The sequence below is a fragment of the Argopecten irradians genome, chromosome 2 (genome assembly GCF_041381155.1).
Source record: "Argopecten irradians isolate NY chromosome 2, Ai_NY, whole genome shotgun sequence".
Taxonomy (NCBI): Eukaryota; Metazoa; Mollusca; class Bivalvia; order Pectinida; family Pectinidae; genus Argopecten; species Argopecten irradians.
The window spans coordinates 51629534-51649308 of NC_091135.1; the positions used below are offsets into that span (position 1 = coordinate 51629534).

Here is a 19775-nt window from a genome sequence, read left to right on the forward strand (position 1 = left end):
TCGGAGTGATCTACCACGTCAAATGCCTTCAATGTGTCTATAGTAGTGGGGAAATTGACCTCTTTTAACCATTTTGTTCTTTTCCTCATTAATCAATTCCGTAGCAATTAATGGAATAAATGGAGGAGGTTCCTTCAGCGAATTCTACTTGTAGTTTGGATTGTGGCGATTTGTGGATGTGTTTGTAGTGTGTTGTTGATAGCACGTCACCTTGTCTCACTCCTAGTCATTTATATATAAAAAAAAACATTGGATATTCTCCAGTCTGACATTGGAGGTGAGTCAGAGCAGTTGAGAAGACGTTTGTTACGACATTAGAATGGTCCTGCTGTCCTAATTGCATAAATAATTAGACGACTATTTTTGGAATCTTATTTTTTATCTTCTTTCTAACGTCTGCATAGTTATCAGTGGCGACCTCTGGCATCTAGGAAGTAGATGTGGCAGATATACCTGTTTTAAGTGTCAGTAATTGCAGCAGGTTGTATATCTAGTGGTTTCTGTTCCCTGGCCGAGACACACTAATCACCAAAAGTGTTTGTTCGTTGTCAGTATAATGAGACAAGAAGACGAAACCACGCACTTCATTCACGCAACACACATGGGAGGCCGTCCTTACCCGACCCTGGTTGTTAATAGGACGTTAACTAATCAAACAAACAAAAATATACTTGCTGCCCCTATTGCATGTCGTAAAAGGCGACGAAATTTAGGATCTTATCTTTCCTTTTCCTAACTGACTATAAAAGGGCAACAGTTCCACCATACAAGATGACACAACACGAACATACCGCAGTCTCCCAAAACACGCACCTCACACTTCACACGCACTGCGTACATGGGATGCCGTCCTTACATGGCGTTGGAATCGTACCTGCTTCCCCTATTGCATGATCGTACAAGGCGACTAAAAGGATCTTTTCTCTTATTTCTAACTGACTTAATCTTTCCTAATGCCTGAGTTGAGCGTTCGCCCACTGAGGAAGGCTCTGAGTTCTGTCCCCTGGCCGAGACACACCAAAGTCTATCAAAGTGGTAGTTTCTGCACCTGCTTATCGCTCATCAAACAGGGTGTGGAACGCCTTGTTCGCCCGTTTTCAGTATAATGTAAGCGGGTGGGGTGTGTTGCTTGTTGTCTTCGGCGGCATGCTTCAGTGATATATATAACACTATAAAAAGGGCAACAGTTTCACTAAACAAGGAGACGCAACACGAACATACCCGGTCTCCCAAAACACGCACCTCGCACTTCACACACGCTCCACACTGCATACATGGGAGGCCGTCCTTACATGACCCTGGCTGATAATATGACGTTAAAATAATCAAACAAACAAAAACATAGTTATTGACTGATTGTTCATTTACAGATGATTTAGCTGAAGAAAGGGTCATCGTTATAGTGTAGAGTCATTTTAAGCGGGAGTACCTTCATTGAAAGAGGACACATCGGTATCATTATCAAGCCGAGAAATGGTGGTTTTGGAATAACCTTGTCACGACGACAACCATGTGTCAAACAATGGAGAGCTATATGTATACTGAGGAGGCTTGGCTATCAAGTGTAAAAATGGATTGAAGTAGACTTAAGTCACTAAAGCTATTCTTAAACCACTTGTGACTCCTCCAAAGTCTTGCATATGACTCTCGGGTACCGTCTAAAATGGTCTTTGTCGTGCTTTGAAACCCCCTGAATTATATTTGTATCGACTTTTGGCCCTGCAGGTAGGGCGTAAGAATTGTACCTGCTGCCCCTATTGCATGATCGTAAAAGGCGACTAAATTTAGGATCTTATCTTTTCTTTCTCCCTAAATTACTTTGTTCTTCCTAGAGTCTCACTTGACACCACCTCACTTTTGGCCTATGGTTGAGCGCTCGCCCCTGTGAGGAAGGCTCTGGGTTCTGTCCCCTGGCCGAGACACACCAAAGTCTATAAAAGTGGTAGTTTCTGCTCCTGCTTAGCGCTCAGCATAACGGGAGTGGGACGACTGGTTTGCCCGTTGTCAGTATAATGTGACCGGGTGGGGTGTGTTGCCTGGTGTCTTCGGCGGCATGCTTCAGTGATATAGCACTATAAAAAGGGCAACAGTTCCACTATACAAGAAGACACAACACGAATATACCGCAGTCTCCCAAAACACGAACCTCGCGCAACATACACGCAAACACTGCATACATGGGAGGCCGTCCTTACATGACCATAGCTGTTAATAGGACGTTAATTAATCAAACAAACAAACAAACAAAGTATCGACTTTAACGATCTTCTCAGTCTCAACGGTTGTAAAGGATTTTTTGTGTCTTGTGGACTAGTGAAGAAGGAATTGAGATGAACCTTTCCTCACCATCTCTGCATATATTGCGGAGCCTGTCTTAACATGTCGTTGTTTAATGCTTTCCAGCGTGTCGTATGTGTGGTCTGGAAGCCCAATCAACCATTCCCTCTATCCGAACTCTGGCACAACTCTGCCAATATCCACTGTTGTAATTACATTTTTCCCCCAAATAAAGACTCATCAACTTCGACAGTTCCCTGTATTGAGATATGTTCATTCTCCCTATTTCATAAACTTCGTGATGAATTTCAGAATGTCTTTTTTATACAGCTTGAACCTTACGGTTGGAGAATTCATGGCAGTCGTTAGAATTGCACATCCAGGTCATTCCGTCGGCTTTATTCTGGACGTTGGCTGAGTAGCAGTCCAAACCACAAATAGGACATAAAAATGTGACGCTATGAGACCGATCCGCCTACACCAATCCAACACTACTTCATTTACTAATAGGAAAAGACCAAAGAAATTCCAGGGTTTGCGAAATCATCAAAATGGTTGCAGTGAACGGCCTCCGATTTTTCCCAGAAATTGCCATAGTTCTAGGACTGTGAACTCGTGTACTGGAAAAAATCAAAATACGTGATTATAAAAAAAACCCATAAAAAGTACATAATTATGTAAACAAACAGAATGAACGTCGTTGAAGATAGCCGGAAAAAAAGGAATTAAAATTGAAAATGGGTTATTCTACGAATACGCAAAAATACACGAAAACATCTTTCATGACACCAAAAATATATACGAGTCGACAATTATTAGCTAAATTACAATCCGGTTGATCATTACTGGTATGTCCTAACTTCACCATTGAGGTTATCTGTTATAATTGTTGAGGTTATCTGTTAGTCGTTATACTGAAGGTATATAAAGTTCGACAAAAACACACACCTCGCACAACATACAACGCACCGCATACATGGGAGGCCGCCCTTACATGACCATAGCTGTTAATAGGACGTAAATTAAACAAACAAACAAAAGTTCGACTATATCTCCTAGCCTCAAACAAGTGGGGAAAAAAGCACCTAGATGCCGTTTAGCGCTGTCGTCGTTGAGCAATCCTAAACGCTCTGGCAGGTACAGAAGAAGTAGAAAAAAACGTCAGGATGGAGTCTATTCACCCATGCGAAAGAGGCCAGCAAAATTATCAGACAATTTCTTATATTGCGTGTTCAGAAAATAGTCTTATCATGCTTGTTTGGCTGAAGCTTGGTCAGGCCATTCAAATCTAGGATCAGTATCCAAAAATCTCGATACTTGTCATACTTTTTGTCGGGTTACTTATTCGTCAATCCCATTTGTATTCTGGACGCCGTTTGAGTTGTAGCCTGTACAGCTACGAGTTGATCGTGTTTTTTGGATCGGATTTAGGAGATACCTTTTTTCTTATGAGTACCGTAAAACTCGTGTATTTTGCACATTTTTTGGGAAAAACAAAGTTAAGGTAGACAAATATGTAACTGTTACAGTAGATATTTATGTGGGGTTTTCAAGGAAAGGCAATTCAAGACGGCCGACGTCATGCTGGATGATTGTCGTTGCTTTCCTTGCATTTTGAAAAAAAACAACTACAAGACGTTTTAGTTTTCAAAAATTTATTATGCATACGAAAGTTAAATAGTGGTATACTATTATTAAGGTAGCATTATATGCCAGAGCACCCAGAAATACATTATCGATACATAGAAAATTATATAGTATATTGTGAAAGCCTGGGTAATAGGAGAAAGAAAACATGGCAAAAAATGTGATAGACATTTGAAACAGCAGAAAGCATCGAGTTTTGAACTGTTTAATATTTTGATGTCGCCATCGGAAAATACTTTCATTCTAGTAAATAAAATCTTTAAAAAAATGATCACGAAACTGCCTTTCCCTTCTTTCTCTAAAAACACCCACCAACCAACACTACTTGCTTATCTGTATATCTTACTGTGTCAGTTCTCTGCCTTCTCCATCTATCATTCCCTCTCCAAATTGTACATATGTAAATATATTGTCATCTTGAGTATGTTTTTATTAAATTGTATTTGGAGAGGGCCTAAAAAGATCTCGTTGTATATATGATACAAATAAATTATGTTAAGTAAATCTAAAAACGCCTTTCATGTGTAAAAAGTAGTCTGGAAATTGGCTTCTTTTAAGCATGTTTTTTTTTCACTAATCAATTCCGTAACAATTAGCGTCAGTTTGTTAGAGGAGAGTCCTTTAGCGAATTCTGCTGAAGTGTGGAATGTGAAGGATCGATGGTGATATTACGTCTTTAGATGATGTTTTGAGTTCAGTAGATTTTCGAGATTGAGATTATTTGTCGGTATATTCTCTACACTTACGGTGCCCACGTACAGTGAAAGGATTTTTGGGTGTGTCAATGTTCATGTTTATGCATATATAGTTAAAGTCGGCAATATTAAGATACAAGTATTTTAACAAATGGCTAAAATGATGCTGTAATTATACTACAGCAAAGTTAAATCAGTTATTAATCATACAGCAAAAGTTCCTCTGTTTATAAATACTCGATAACATAGCTCAAACATTGACTTACCTCTTGCAACATTGTTGTCTGCCATTTTGGAATGATCATTCCTGATCAGGTATAATACAGATGTTATGGCATGAAAAGTTTGGTTGTTTTCGCCGTTCTATGACCGCAATGTCGCACTGATGACGCAGATAAATGGAGTGTGACGGTGCCTCCAATACATTGAGGAGATGTTTACTAATGAGCAGAATCACATTAAGTTTATAAAAGGGGTAAGAAAAGATGTTTAGATGTTTCACCAAAGCATGAAATGTTCGTAAATATATAAATAAAAGACAACAGGATTGGCGAAGATAATATATGTACGTCGATTAAAATATATAAATATCTAGGAAAGTTCCAGATTTCGCAATCAAAAATCCATCTGCATAAAATGATACCATAGCCGGTCCCTGAAATATATTTAAAATAAAAATGATAAGTATACATACAACTACACCTGGGCAGACTGAAATATGTCCGTTTACTTAAATTAAAGGATATGTAATCCTCATGAGATATCACTTATAAAATATTATGAAATACTTTCGCATATTTTATCGGTGAATCATTGTTTTGATACTAAACATGTTATCACATAGACCTAGTTACAGTTTAAATGTATTTTCCGTGGTTTAAACGGCATACTTAAATTAAAGGATATGTAATCCTCATGAGATATCACTTATAAAATATTATGAAATACTTTCGCATATTTTATCGGTGAATCATTGTTTTGATACTAAACATGTTATCACATAGACCTAGTTACAGTTTAAATTTATTTGCCGTGGTTTAAGTTACGAAATGCACGAAATTGACGAGTGACAATTGCTTCATAATCTATTGCAATATTATATCTAAGTAGTCAAGATGTCGAATACTACAGTCTAAATCTCAGCTTCTTTCCAGTTGCGATTCGATAAAAGAAATAAAAGGATTTGAGTAGATTAGCCACACCTTAACCCCTTGCGTAACTAGGCTCGCGTAGTATTATAGAAAATTAACAAAATACGCACAGTTTGATCTTTACATTTATCTTGACGTTAAGTGAACAATATATTCTTATTGGCTCAGATAGCGCAGATGTGGTGAAAATAATAAAACAGATTACATCATTTACATAAATTGGGACCTCCAACACCATCGTATTGACAAAAACAAACTACATGTATGAGGAAAACCGCACAGCTGGTCATTTTCTGCATGATGTAGATGTGTACATACATATTTATATTGACCAACGATAGGAGGGACGATAAACCTAAATCTCGTTTTTGTATTGTCCGTAGTTTAAATTCGCCAAGCATGTGGTGACAGCTTGCATTCCATTGAGGCACTCGAAGGGAATATGCAACTTCGTTTTAAATAATTAAATATTTGCTACCGTGTCATCATTTTATGATTTAGTTGGTTGCAGATATACTTAGATGTAATCTAATAGAATAATTATTGCGTCTATGCGTTAAATTTTATAATCATTTGATATTTAAATGTTTCGATGTATCAAATTCTTGAATGTTATTGATGTAATTTTTATCGAGTGAAGTAAACCACTGTCACAGATTGGAGTGGAAATGTCAAGTCTACCAGATCAATAATTTTATTAGTCTTTCGTCTGATTGAACAGTGACATTTTACGCGTGTATATCTATATATTATATGGATGTTATTTTCTGTGACGTGGTATCAGGACTGTTGGTTTTGTTATCATATTTATCAAAAGGCAGATCATCCCAACGGTCCCTCGCTTAGTCAATGTTTATTCAGTAACGTAATTATGGAAATCAGAAGACGTTGTTCAGCTTATAGACCACAGTATGTCTTTCTCTTAAAGGTAAGTCGTTAATTGTGATATTTAATGCTTCATCCATAGTATGATTTTATGTAAACTGTATCTTTGCGGAATATTTAAAATCAAGCTAATATCAACATGAGACTTAATTCTAAATCTTTTAATCTTATACTACATGCCACGTAAATAAATTCTTTAAACAGAGGCATACTTCTCTCCCCTTTCATTTTCTTTTAAATTTCTTTGACACGGAATATTTAGACATATTTGTTCTAATTGTAGTAGTGCTAGCATCCCAAATAAAGTTGTTTTTTTAAAGCTGCGTGTTGCTGCTGATTGATATTCATTACGATTTATCAAAGATTTACATTTGTGTCTACATTTACATTGAATAATAATATTGATACAATATATTGGTAACTTTTGAACAATTAAGAGTGATAACATCTATTTTTCTTCATACATCTGCAGAGTAGTATTTTACATGTAGTTCACAGGTGCCCAACCGTTTTCAGCTAGCTATGTATAGTCCTTCATGTTACACACGTTTTGAGTAAATGTTAGTATGCTTACTGTAATACCTGACTTACTGTTCTTACGATAACCTTTGTACATTTAATCTAACCGAAACCCTTTAGCTAGTGAACCAATATGATCGTTGCAAACCTATAGTTAGTGAACTAATAGTCCTTGATTTTTACTGTCCAGTGACTACTGAACTATCTTAGAATCAGGAATGAACAAGTTATAGAGGGACGAAAAATCTGTACGATTATTTACATGTATTTTATTTCTATCTCTCTATTTTAAAGAGTATTTAGGTTCTTAGGACATTAACTGTCCGATTTCATTACATATTAATATTGTTCGTTATAGTGGTACCAAAATGACTACCCATTTAGTTTCCTCAGCAAATGTCTCAATCTTTTTTTTAATACTGTGCATATTTCAAATATTTTTCCATAACCGATAAAAATTACATTTGTACAGTGTGAATATATGAAATGATAGAACAGCAGTTAGTGATGTTATGGATCCAACGTGTTACTTTATTGACATCGATTTGTTGATGACACATAGCAATATGTGAAATAATGAAACATGATAAGAATCTCAAGCATACCAGTTGATCAACAATATGTGGTGATTGTTACTACAGGTGTGTATGAGTTATGTATGGTTACACATTTGTTTTCAGGATGATGTACGAAGACTATGAAGAAATGGAGTTAGATTCGCCGAAAACACCACTTTTCAAATTCATTCGAAGTAAGATGACGTACTCTGGAAGTGACGTCACTCTGAACCAAAAAGAGGATTTCAGAATCAAGCATCGTGACGTATCGAACTCAATACCTTTAGGGGATAGAATTAATTTACGGAAAGAGTACATACAACGCAGACGTTGGATTGTTGATCTGGAGTTCGTCTTTGCCATGGCAGGTATTATTCTGATGATGATTGAAACTGAGCTGTACATCAGTCACAATATATCTAAGGCAAGCGTTATATCTCTGGGTATAAAATGTATCATATCAGTCACAACCGCAGCGCTTCTTGTCACTATCTGTATAAACTACTACACTATCATACAGATAAAAGTTCTGGATGTCGGCGTAAAAGACTGGAAATCCGTAATAACAACATGGATGGTTTGTAGTTTGCTTCTGGAAATTATTGTATGTCTTCCACATCCATTTCCGGGTGACTATAACATAGTCTATACCTCTCCTGGTGGAGGCCAACGATTGGTCAGTATTGATGCTGTACTGTCCATTCTGATGATGACCAGGTTATACCTTGTAGGAAAATTTGCCGTGGTCCATAGCAGGCTGCTGACCGATACTTCTACGAGCAGCATTGGAACGCTCAGCAAAGTAAAAATAAATACGAAATTTGTATTCAGGGCTGCTATGACTAATAGACCAGGCCTGTTGATATTCTTAGTTATGGTCATCACATTTCTCGTAAATACCTGGGCGATGAGAACTTGTGAGATTTACTATGAACCAATTAACAGTAAGAACACGTACCTAGAAACCATGTGGTTGGTTGCAATCACGTTTTTGACCGTCGGGTACGGTGACGCCACGCCAAGCAGTTACTGCGGGAGGTACATCTCGATAATCACGGGCAGTATGGGGGTGGTCACCACCGCCCTCCTTGTCGCCATGTTGGCGAGGAATTTGGAACAATCTCGGGAGGAGAAATACGTCTTCAACTTCGTATCCAGGATGCAAATTGAGAACAGGAAGAAAAATGCCGCTGCCAATGCCATTAAAAACGTTTTAAAAATATGGACTCTGAAAAAACATGGCGAATCTCAAAGTAAGGATATGCGGAAATATACAGATCGATTAAAACACGCACTGAAGGAAATAAATGTCGCACGAGATGAAATGAACCACATCGGCGATGGAATGCTGGGAATGGTTGATGTAGCGCACACTGTAGACAGGATAGGGACAGTAGTAGAGAGAAACTCTCACGGACAGAATAAACTCGAGATGAGGATCAACTCCCTTGATATGCGACTCTGTAATATAGAGGACAAACTCAACGAAATCCGAACTCTCCTATCAGCGAAATTGAGATAGAAATGCTGCAAAAACCTGGTTTGTAGGATATACTTATCATTGGTGTCTGAAATTTTTTGCAGTCTTGAATAATGCATATCATGAACTATTCGTGAGTACTTCCGAGGAGTTTCCAATTATTTATGGGTAGAAATATCTGTGCTAAATCTTTGCAACATTGGCTACAGAAATACGTGGAATAAATTTTGTCATTCTATATTTGTTATTCCATAGCAATCAGGAAAAACAATTATAAGATGTATATAGCAAATATATTTGGTGATATTTACACAAATCGATTATTTTTACAATCATTTTGTCCTTTGTCATTACGTTTTATGCATACTTATGATAATTTGATGGATATATTTTAAGAATTAAAAGTTGCAATTTAATATCACAACACGATATTTATATCAATATTAATAAGGAAGGAACACAGTGCAAAAATATGATGCATTTTGATGTTAGAAATGTTCAAAATCTACTTTTGTACCCTACTATAAATATAACGTAATGTATACTTTCGTATGATATGTTATTTGTTAACACGTTTACAAGCCATCTAAGTAAATAAAATGGTAATATGGTAAATGGTAATTGCATCGTTTACAAATAAACAGCTATTTCTCCGTTCAGCAATTATATTACTCTATGTGAACACATACTTATGATTGCATAAAAATGGTGCTTGTCACATCAGTATTATTAGATGATGGACATTTCACTACGATGTCTGATCTTTAGCTTGATGAGAGCCACAATTATAATATCCATATCCAAAAGTCGTCATTCGTGCTCTTTCTTACTCGGCTTGTAATAGGACGTTAACCCAATAAAACCCATGAAACAAAATCTTGTCATGACCACTACTTCTGATTCGCTTGACAGCCTTGTTAACATTCAAATACAATATAGATAGTATTTTTTGCGGGATCGGGACATCAGTGGGTCGCGAAATTCTCGTCTGCGAGATAATTTATACATATTCCTATAGCCATATCGAAAATACTTAAAATTGTCGAAATTGCGAAATTGTTTATCCGAGAAATAAATTCTGCTTTAACAAAAGTGAGATATGTTCAACCATGATTTTGTTAGGTCATCTGACCATAGTCTTTTGTCCGTCGTCGTTCGTCGTCCGTCGTGCGACGACCGTTAACATTTCCTTGTGAACACCATAACTTGAGTAAATATATAACTAGCTTAATAAAACTTTTTGTGCAGACTAACATTGGAAAGATATCGGAGGAGTTCGAAAATCAGTTTGATTCGACAGTACTTTACGAAGTTATTGCCCTTTGCACTAATGATTACTTAACCTTATGAACACGATAACTTGAGTAAATATAAACCGAGCTTATTAATGAAATTTTGTATGTAGACTAACATTAGAAATATCTCGGACGGGTTTGGAAAGCAGCTTGATTCGACGATAATTTACGGAGTTATTTCCCTTTGCACTAGAAATAAATTGTTATTTGACCTTGTGAATACAATAGCTTAAATAAATATGCACTCAACTTCATGAAACTTTGCATTTAGTGTTACGTACGAAGCTATTGCAATTATGATTATTGAATCTTGTGAACATGATAACTTGAATAAATATGCACATAACTTCATGAAACTTTATACATGTATTTAGACTGAAATTGGAAAGATCTTAGACGAAAAGTTCGAAAATCAACCTGATTAGATCGTAACCTACAAAGTTATTGTCCTTTGCAATTATAATTATTGAATCTTATGAACACGATAACTTGAGTAAATACACCGAGCTTAATGAAACTTTGTATGTTGACTAACATTGAAAAAATCTCAGACGAGTTTGAAAATCAGCTTAATGAAATTGAAACTTACGGAGTCATTACCCTTTCCGATTATGATTATTGAATCCTTTTTTATTATTCATTTTCAAAATATATTACAAGACATACAAAAGCAACACAATGAGACAAAAGACTTACAAAAGAAAAAAAGAAAAGAAAAAATAGATAAAATGTCTATAGTCAGACTCTCTGATGTGAAATTATGTCATTTTAATTTGAATGGTTGATTATTTGTTAAATATCTTTGTAAAATTGGTCTTTTTAATAATCCTCGCTGTATGCAATGTGCATTAGAAAGGGAGACAATCACACATCGTTTTTGGGAATGCTCTGAAGTTCAGAACTTTTTAACCCATGAAAACCTTTTGGATATTCTTTTTATTCCTTTTGCTATTATGAAAGAAACTATGCTTTTTTGGAAACTAGATCAAAATTGTATATACCATAGGATTGATAATGAAATTGTGCTTTATATTAAACATTATATTTACAAAACTAGATGCTTACATGGTTCATTAAATGTGACAGCTTTTTTAAACTCTGTTATAGATTATTACTATGTTTAAAAGTATAAAGCTTTTGGTAAAGAAGAAAAAAATAATAGATTCAATAAAGATTGGAAAAATGGTTAAAACTAGTGGAATTTGTAAACCCCTGACAGTTTGTCCATATTTTAAATTGAAATGAAATAACTATACATGTTTTTCCATGTGTCATGCTTGCACTATGTATACATTTGTATAGATCTGTGAACTGATATCCATTTTCTGTCCTTTTTTTTCTTTTTTGTCTTTCCCCTTATGTTAATTGTTTATTTATTAGTTTATATACCATCCCTCTTCATACCCTTATCCATCTTTACCTCCTTCTCCCCTTACCATCTGTTTTTTTCCCTTACCCCCTGCCCCCTTTTCATAAATAATGATAAAAAACAATGTAATTTCTAGTGTATGAGAGGAAAATGCCAGAATGGAAGGAAATTGGAGTAATGTGCATGTATATGTATATATATAAATAAATATAAAAAATAACAATAACACACACACAACAAAACAATTAGGACATAAGCAACAAGAGACAATGTTGGCCAGTAATGTCAGTTAGCTATACGAAAAACAAACGGTTTTTTTTAATTGATATTTTTCATAGCTGTAACCATTCGTTTATTCGAGTAGTTATCTGAAATTCATATCTGTTGTCAATGGTCGAAATAAGACTTTTTAGTGCTTTTAACTCAAATCTAATATATATGTTCGTATACTATTATAACTGTAATTAATATTAACCGATTTTCTTCAAACTTGGTAACAAGATTGAATGCCTTAAGTGCCTGGCCAGCTTCGATCAAATCTTTCAGCGGATGTTATTCTAAAAAAAGTCATTTTCTGCCATTTCCCTCCATTTATTCTAATAAATATTAACCGATAATCTTCAAACTTGGTAATAAGGTCAAATGCCTTAAGGGCTTGGCCAAGATCGATTGCCACTATTGGCCGACATTATGTGGTGGAGTTATGGCCGTTTGATGTACTAAAAACGTCATTTTCTGCTCAGCCAAATTTAATAGTCACTATCAGCGGACATTATTTAACACAGATTGTGCCCCCTTCATTTACTAAATATTTCATTTTCTGCCATTTCCATGTAATAACTATAACTAACAAATGTGGACTACACTCCCTACATATTTTCAATCATCTGCTTAATGTAATTACAGGTATGCATTATTTACACTATGCTTTATTCAATCAGTTTCCTTTACCCCACAATACATGTTTTATCATAAAATAACTAATAAAACATCTTACTGCCGAATAAGACTTCAGTTTATTTTTCAATGTTTCAAAAAAGGTTAAACCTAACCTCAATTATGTTTACCTACAATATGTTCTGAAAGCGGGGGATGAAAATTCCACGATTTTGCTTGTTGGCAGTACTTCATGTTCTTATCTGTACTTAAAACCAAAAACTATGTATTGTAAGTATTGTAATAGTCAAGATGTTTGTAATATTTGATGGTGAATGAAATATCAAAAGCTCTTCTTGATTCGTGGGTATGAAAATTACGGCACATATATCTTTAAACATTATCTAAAAAGACGAACTACAGTGTAATAACCCTTATCAAACTAAAGAGAAATGTTTGGATTTTCTATCATATTTGCATCTCTGAACTTTTGAATGAATTCTTTTTAGAACTAACGAAGCCACGTACGTCTAGGCACTATGAATGTGGTAATAAATTGACACAATTTGATACTTGAAAATGTAGACAATGAAAACCGTTTTTTATGTAAAATATTTTCTCCCTTTGGTATTTTTTAAACGTAAAGGTTGAAAAACCTAACCTTTCTTCGTTTTTTTTGTTTTGTTGAATTTTGAACAAATATGACATTTCACACGGGAAATGTAATGTTTAACTAACGAGCAACCTTCTCTTGTTTGAGTTATCTCTCCTGTGGTATTTAGTCTTTACACGTTTTTTAATGGTAATATGGCATACAAGCTGTTGAAACATGAATTTTATTTAAATTGATATACATACATGTAATCTATAGCTATCAATGAAACAATGACAATCCAATCCATGGTACAGATGGTGCCGTATTTATTGTTTCTTATGTTGTCACAATTGATATGTACGTTTATATGGTGTGTTATTTCATGTAACATAGATAGATATTTGTCGTATTCGTGTCCTATATTGAAATGTATATATCAAAATAAAATGTTTATAATCATGCATAGATATTTTTTCTGAAATGTAACCCTGATATGATATGCTTGTAATATTTGTAAGTACGTTTGTGCTGTAACAACCATATCTATTTATACTAACATTATATATGAAAACAGTTGGATATAATTTGTCGTGAAAACCAGACAAGCACGCGTAGTCACTGGAAAAAAAAATCATATACCGGTATTTTATATTGAAATACAATGTTGGGTCAAAGAATATTTTTTTTATAACAGCATGCAATGGACGAGGTGATCTCCTAATCATATTTCAAAGGCGATGGCCCTTTCTTTTGTTTTTCTGGTCGTTCAACCACCCATGCATAGTAATACAATGCTTTATGTATGTCTGATGCAGTAGTAAGCATTGCGAGGCGATCCATCCTCAGGGAATCGTTATGCAGGACGTCAGCTTAACTTGCTGGAGTGGTTCTACATTACAATGATGTGGTATGAAATAATTTGATTCGGTTTGGTTTGGTTATATGGTCAGTTAAGTACGGCCTTTCCTATGTGCAATGTATTCTGTGTGTGCAATATCTAGGTTTTAGGTGGCTGTGGTATATTCGTTTTGTGTTCCCTTGTTATAGTGGAGCTCTTATTCGTTTTATAGTGCTATCTCACTGAAGCATACAGCCAAAGACACCGAAAAACACACCCCTCCTGGTCTGGTATGGACTTCCTTGAGGTATTGACGTTTCCTTCCATGGAGTACGCTGTGAAATCTCATTTGTATTAAATTGAGAAGTTACAATTGAATAATAACTGTAAATTATAAGCTATCAAACGGATGTCGCCATCGAAATATCAAGCGGAGATTATTTAAGGATTAACCTCTTAATTAGTTTAGTTTATGAGATGATAAACCCAACGAAAAACGTGGTAAATTGCGTAAACGTGAAGCTTTTACGTACACTTTACGGACTGCTCCATTGGGTTTATCGTCTCATAAGCTTAACAAAGTAAGAGGTTAATCCTAATATTTACAATATTTCTTTCAACAATAAAATCAACTAGGACATCAGTTAAATCATTTACCGTGTATATTTCGCAGTCAAAATTATACTGCCGTCATGTTTCTCCGTGCACAACACAATTATTTTATTCATGTTAAATAGCAATAACACATTAAAAATAAATTTGTTTTCTTGTATGTCTCCGATTGTCTCGTACATGTGTTATTTGTAAACATTGACATGTGATTTTGTGGAATGTCAAGGAAGTCTATGACGTCATAAAAAATAGTTCTTATATTTCAATTATTTTATTCAAGTTAAATAGCAAAACACATTACAAGAGGCCCATGGGCCTTACCGGTCATCTGACTATATATAGGTACAATACAACAGAGTCGTTAAAAGATTTTAGTCATTTTGACCCCTGTGATCCTGAATGAAGATCTAGGTCATTTTTTAAAGCAAATATGATAGCCCTTCATCCCAGCATGTCACAAACCCAATATCAGGTCAATCCATTTAGGTATTCACAAACAGTTATTTCAAGATTTTAGCCTATTTGACCCCCGTGACCTTGGATGAAGGTCAAGGTCATTCAATTGAACACACTTGGTAGCTCTTCATCCCAGCATGTCACAGGCCCAATATCACATCTCTGAGCCTCCTGGTTATTCTCAAGAAGTCGTTTTTGACCCCTGTGACCTTGAATGAAGATCAAGGTCATTTATTTGAACAAATTTGTTAGCCCTTCATCCAAGCATGTCACAGGCATAATATCAGGTCTCTAGGCCTCTAAGTTATTCACAAGAAGTTGTTTCAAGGATTATAGCTATTTGACCCCTGTGACCTTGAATGAAGGTCAAGGTCGTTTATTTGAACAAATTTGGTAGCCCTTCATCTAAGCATGCTACAGACCCAATATCAGTACCACAAGCCTTCTGGTTCTTGAGAAGAAGTCGTTTAGAGATTTTAGCCTTTTTGACCCTTGTGACCTTGAATGAAGGTCAAGGTCATTCATTTGAATAAACTTGGTAGTCTTTCATCCGAGCATTCTACAGACCCAATATCAGTACCCTGGGTCTTCTGGTTCTTGAGCAGAAGTCGTTTAAAGATTTTAGTCTTTTTGACCCATGTGACCTTGAATGAAGGTCAAGGTCATTCATTTGAACAAACGTGGTAGCCCTTCATCCCAGCAACCTACAGGCCAAATATGAGTACCCTGGGCCTTCCGGTTAATGAGAAGAAGTCGCTTGAATGAACAGTTTACGGACGGCGGACGGCGCACGACGACGGACAGTGCATGATGACAATAGATCATCCTTCGGGTCAGATGACCTAATAAAAATAAATTTGTTTGATTGTATGTCTACGATTGTCTCGTACATGTGTTATTTGTAAACATTGGCATGTGATTTTGTGGAATGTCAAAGGAAGTCCGCCAATGTTTACATATATCTATACGCACCGAATTGGGTCACGTTCTGCGCTCAAGTTATTGGGAAATAAACAGACCTGCTCCAAGGTAGTTTATCGATACAGAAATATTGCAATTGTTAATATTATTTAGGCCTTGAACCAATGGTTATGTTCTCGCACAAAAACGAGTTTAAATTTTGTTCAAACCACTATATTGATATCAATTCTTTCTCACAAAATTCTAGGAAAACTGAAATATTTGTCAAATGAGTAAGCACTTTAGAGAAATCCAAATTACCTTATCCAATGAAATACTTTTAACCTAATAGTACTGATAACGTTTTATCCGAGAAGCTGATAAATCAATAATAGTCTCAGATGGTGGTCTTTCTACTGAGACACATTGGCTGTCACATCATCTGAAACACGTCTTATGTCACTTTCATTTTCAGATTGTCACTCAAGATATATAACAATACTGATATCATGCTGGACTTCTCTATCATTGTGTGATTGATCCTGGCTTTCGTTTATATGCCATGGTCTGTGTAGATGTGGTAACAAAGTCTATTTGGAAATGTCAGAAAAATGCTCAGTTGTGTGATTTCACAATTTTTTACCATGTAAACATAATACTTATGAATATCATTTGCTTATTCGTTTTGGTTATAGTTGCTTATTTACATTCCAACTATTAATTTTTTAACCTGGAATAAAATATTTTTGCCACATCATACAGTGTTGACCTCAACAAGTTCCTCATCCAGAACAACCTGTAAAATCCCTTGATCTAATGTTACATGCGCTTAATCTAAGTTTTCTTAAAACTATATTTTCAGTATACTGCTTTTGATACTTTTTAACTAAATTAAAAACTATTTCTTCCAATTTTTCTAAATGATAGAGTTTATTTAAGGATTATTCTCAATTTCTGTAGGGTTTATGAAGTCACGGGCAACAAACGGAAAGACATTCAAGCAAAGCGTCTATGAAAAACATTGTCCATTCGTTTATTGTCTATGACTTCATAAAATATATTGATATTAATGCTTATGATTCAATTTTTAAATACTAAATAGAAAGGTACTAAGTCAGCATTAATTTGCATATGTTTACAATACAACAAATTGTTTCGTGACGCATTGAATTAGTCGATAGTTTATTTGTCAAAAACTGTCGCTTTAAAAGATTTTATGACGTCATAATATTCGACATACAATTCTTTTGGTCTATGGAAAAATAACCTCAAACCTCTAGCCAATAGAAATTAGTATAACATATAAAATTAAATTGATAACCTTCCATATGACGGTAGTAGTTGATTAAGATTACGAAAGTCAATCGTAGTTTATAAAAAGAAAAGAAAAAGTTAATAGTGAGAAATTCAAAGCCTCTGATACGACTGTTAACCCCTTGAGTAACTGGTAGCGACAATTTTTTTTTATTTGATTGACTTGATATCAATATTGTTAAATTCTTTGTAATTGCCAACTGATAATTCAACATTTAACATTCGTGCGGCCAAGTCCAGTTCTAATACAGTTTTTAAAATAAAATAGCAATGTGGTCGTCCTAAGTCATCATTACAAAACACACAATTATCACACAGAGAAGGTTTATTGCTTTCATTATCGGCTACAAACGAGGAAAAGATTTCAGGGAATTGAATAAACGATTAAGCCAAAAGTCGTTACTGTGTTGCAACATATGCCATCCATAAAGACAGAAGCATTAATGGGCAATAGAAACACGACTAGTCCATTCTTCTCTTCACATATTTGCATCTTATCTGAATATTGTTTCCGTAATCTGAATGAAATCTACATTTATTTTTGCAAACAAAACGTGAATATATGTCGGGTTAAGAGGTTAACAATGAGTGGAGTTGTATCGCGTTAAAGGAAATGCTTTGAGAAAGACTGTAACATAAGTGATACCTTAAGACATAGCACTGTAACACATACCATACATTATAATTATAGTACACCATAACTTAATTGTAATGAAGGGTTATGTGTTTAATTTGAGTAAAGGAACGCGACAAGTGATGTCAAATAATCACAAAGATATATTTAGTAATTACACTCTTATTTGTTGTGTCCAATGTGTTGCTGTGTGCAGATGCGTGTGTTTTGGGAGACTGCGGTATTTGTCTGTTTGTTTGTTTATTATAAACAGTCAGAGTCATGTAAGGAAGGCCTTCAATGTATGCGATGGCTTGTATGTGTGAAGTGCCAGCGCTAGCTTATCAGTGTTATAGGAGACAGTGTTATATTCATGTGATATCATCTGATGTAGTTTAACCCTTGCCCCTTTTATAGTACTACCTCAATAAACCATGCCACGGAAGACATCGAACAAACACACCCTAACCGATCACTTTATACTGACAACAGGCAACCCACTTCTTCAATAAAGTCAACTCCCTTTATATTCATTTACGTCATGTTATTGATAAGTTAGAGCTGATTGTACCGATCCATTAAAAAGTATTCAGTGTAGTTAGCTATATTGTACGCCATCGATTGTTTTCTTTCATGTCGCCATTACATAGTCTTTTACGTTTTTGATAAATTTCTACAAAGTAAACCACATCTTTTATTTCAAACGGAATAATTTATTAGCTTCTGTGTCTTTGTTATGATGTATCATCACTGGTAATGTATTTGGAGGTCATATTCTTACCTATAGTTGAATTCGTGATGTACTCCATTTAAGCATGAACCCATTACAGGTTTCATATAATCGTGTTTGGAAGAGTGTTGGGATCGGGAAATTGCTAAAGGAAAACAGAAATCATTTTGCCATATTTATATTTTTCTGTTAGTTTGTCTTGTATCGTTATAAAATTCGAACTGATGACACGATAACATAGGTGCAAGGTAATGATACAACTATGGCTTCAGGATTTTTATATTTTCCAAATCCAGTATATAGCAACCTAACAAGGTTTTACCGTAAATATTGGGGTAAAGCAAAACTTGAATAGAATGGTAATTGAAGAGTAATTTTGGTTAGTCTTGATAATAATTCTAATAGTTGAAAAAAATTACTAAAGAAATGAAACCTCATTAAATTCTATGTATAACTTATATTACAGTAAACTGTTCACGATAATGAACTGAGACGCTCTTTTTAGTCGTGACGGACATGTCCATTAATTCAACTGAAATCTATGTAAACATCCTTACATCAGAAAGCTGTTTTGAATTATGTCGGTTAAATATATGAGGTTGTGTTGGAACGTTATAGAGAGGTTGAGTACCCTTCCGTCTGTCGGTTTGATCAGTAGAATACCAGGGGTTGATGTCAACAGCTAAACGTATCCGATACATACTTACTCCTGAGTTGTCGATTTAGATGAACAGTTCTTCAAATTTGGCAACATATAAATATTTGCAATACAGCTTTATGATTAAAATTAATGTCTATATCATACGATATTTATGACTTATATCCAAGTTTTAATTTAGTTCGATAACCACCTATCGCAAACAAAATATTGGAGGGCTAATAGAAGTTTCGAGTTATGATACCGTATTAAAGAAATAATTCATTGATGACCATGTATGACTCATTTTGATGCAATACTGTGTTGTT

At 35.0% G+C, this 19775-nt stretch overlaps 1 protein-coding gene across 1 annotated transcript; it reads left to right on the forward strand.

Annotated features, from left to right (window-relative positions):
- The first annotated feature begins 6483 nt into the window (after positions 1 to 6483).
- On the forward strand, positions 6484 to 13849 carry LOC138315868 (small conductance calcium-activated potassium channel protein 2-like). The gene is made up of 2 exons (XM_069257181.1): positions 6484 to 6698; positions 7855 to 13849. The coding sequence occupies exon 2, from the start codon at positions 7856 to 7858 to the stop codon at positions 9251 to 9253; it is 1398 nt and encodes a 465-aa protein (XP_069113282.1). The 5' UTR covers positions 6484 to 6698; position 7855; the 3' UTR covers positions 9254 to 13849.
- The last annotated feature ends 5926 nt before the right edge of the window (positions 13850 to 19775 follow it).

What these genes read in the sequence shown, in the direction of transcription:
- LOC138315868 (XM_069257181.1), top strand. Translation starts at nt 7,856, where the DNA reads ATGATGTACGAAGACTATGAAGAAATGGAGTTAGATTCGCCGAAAACA.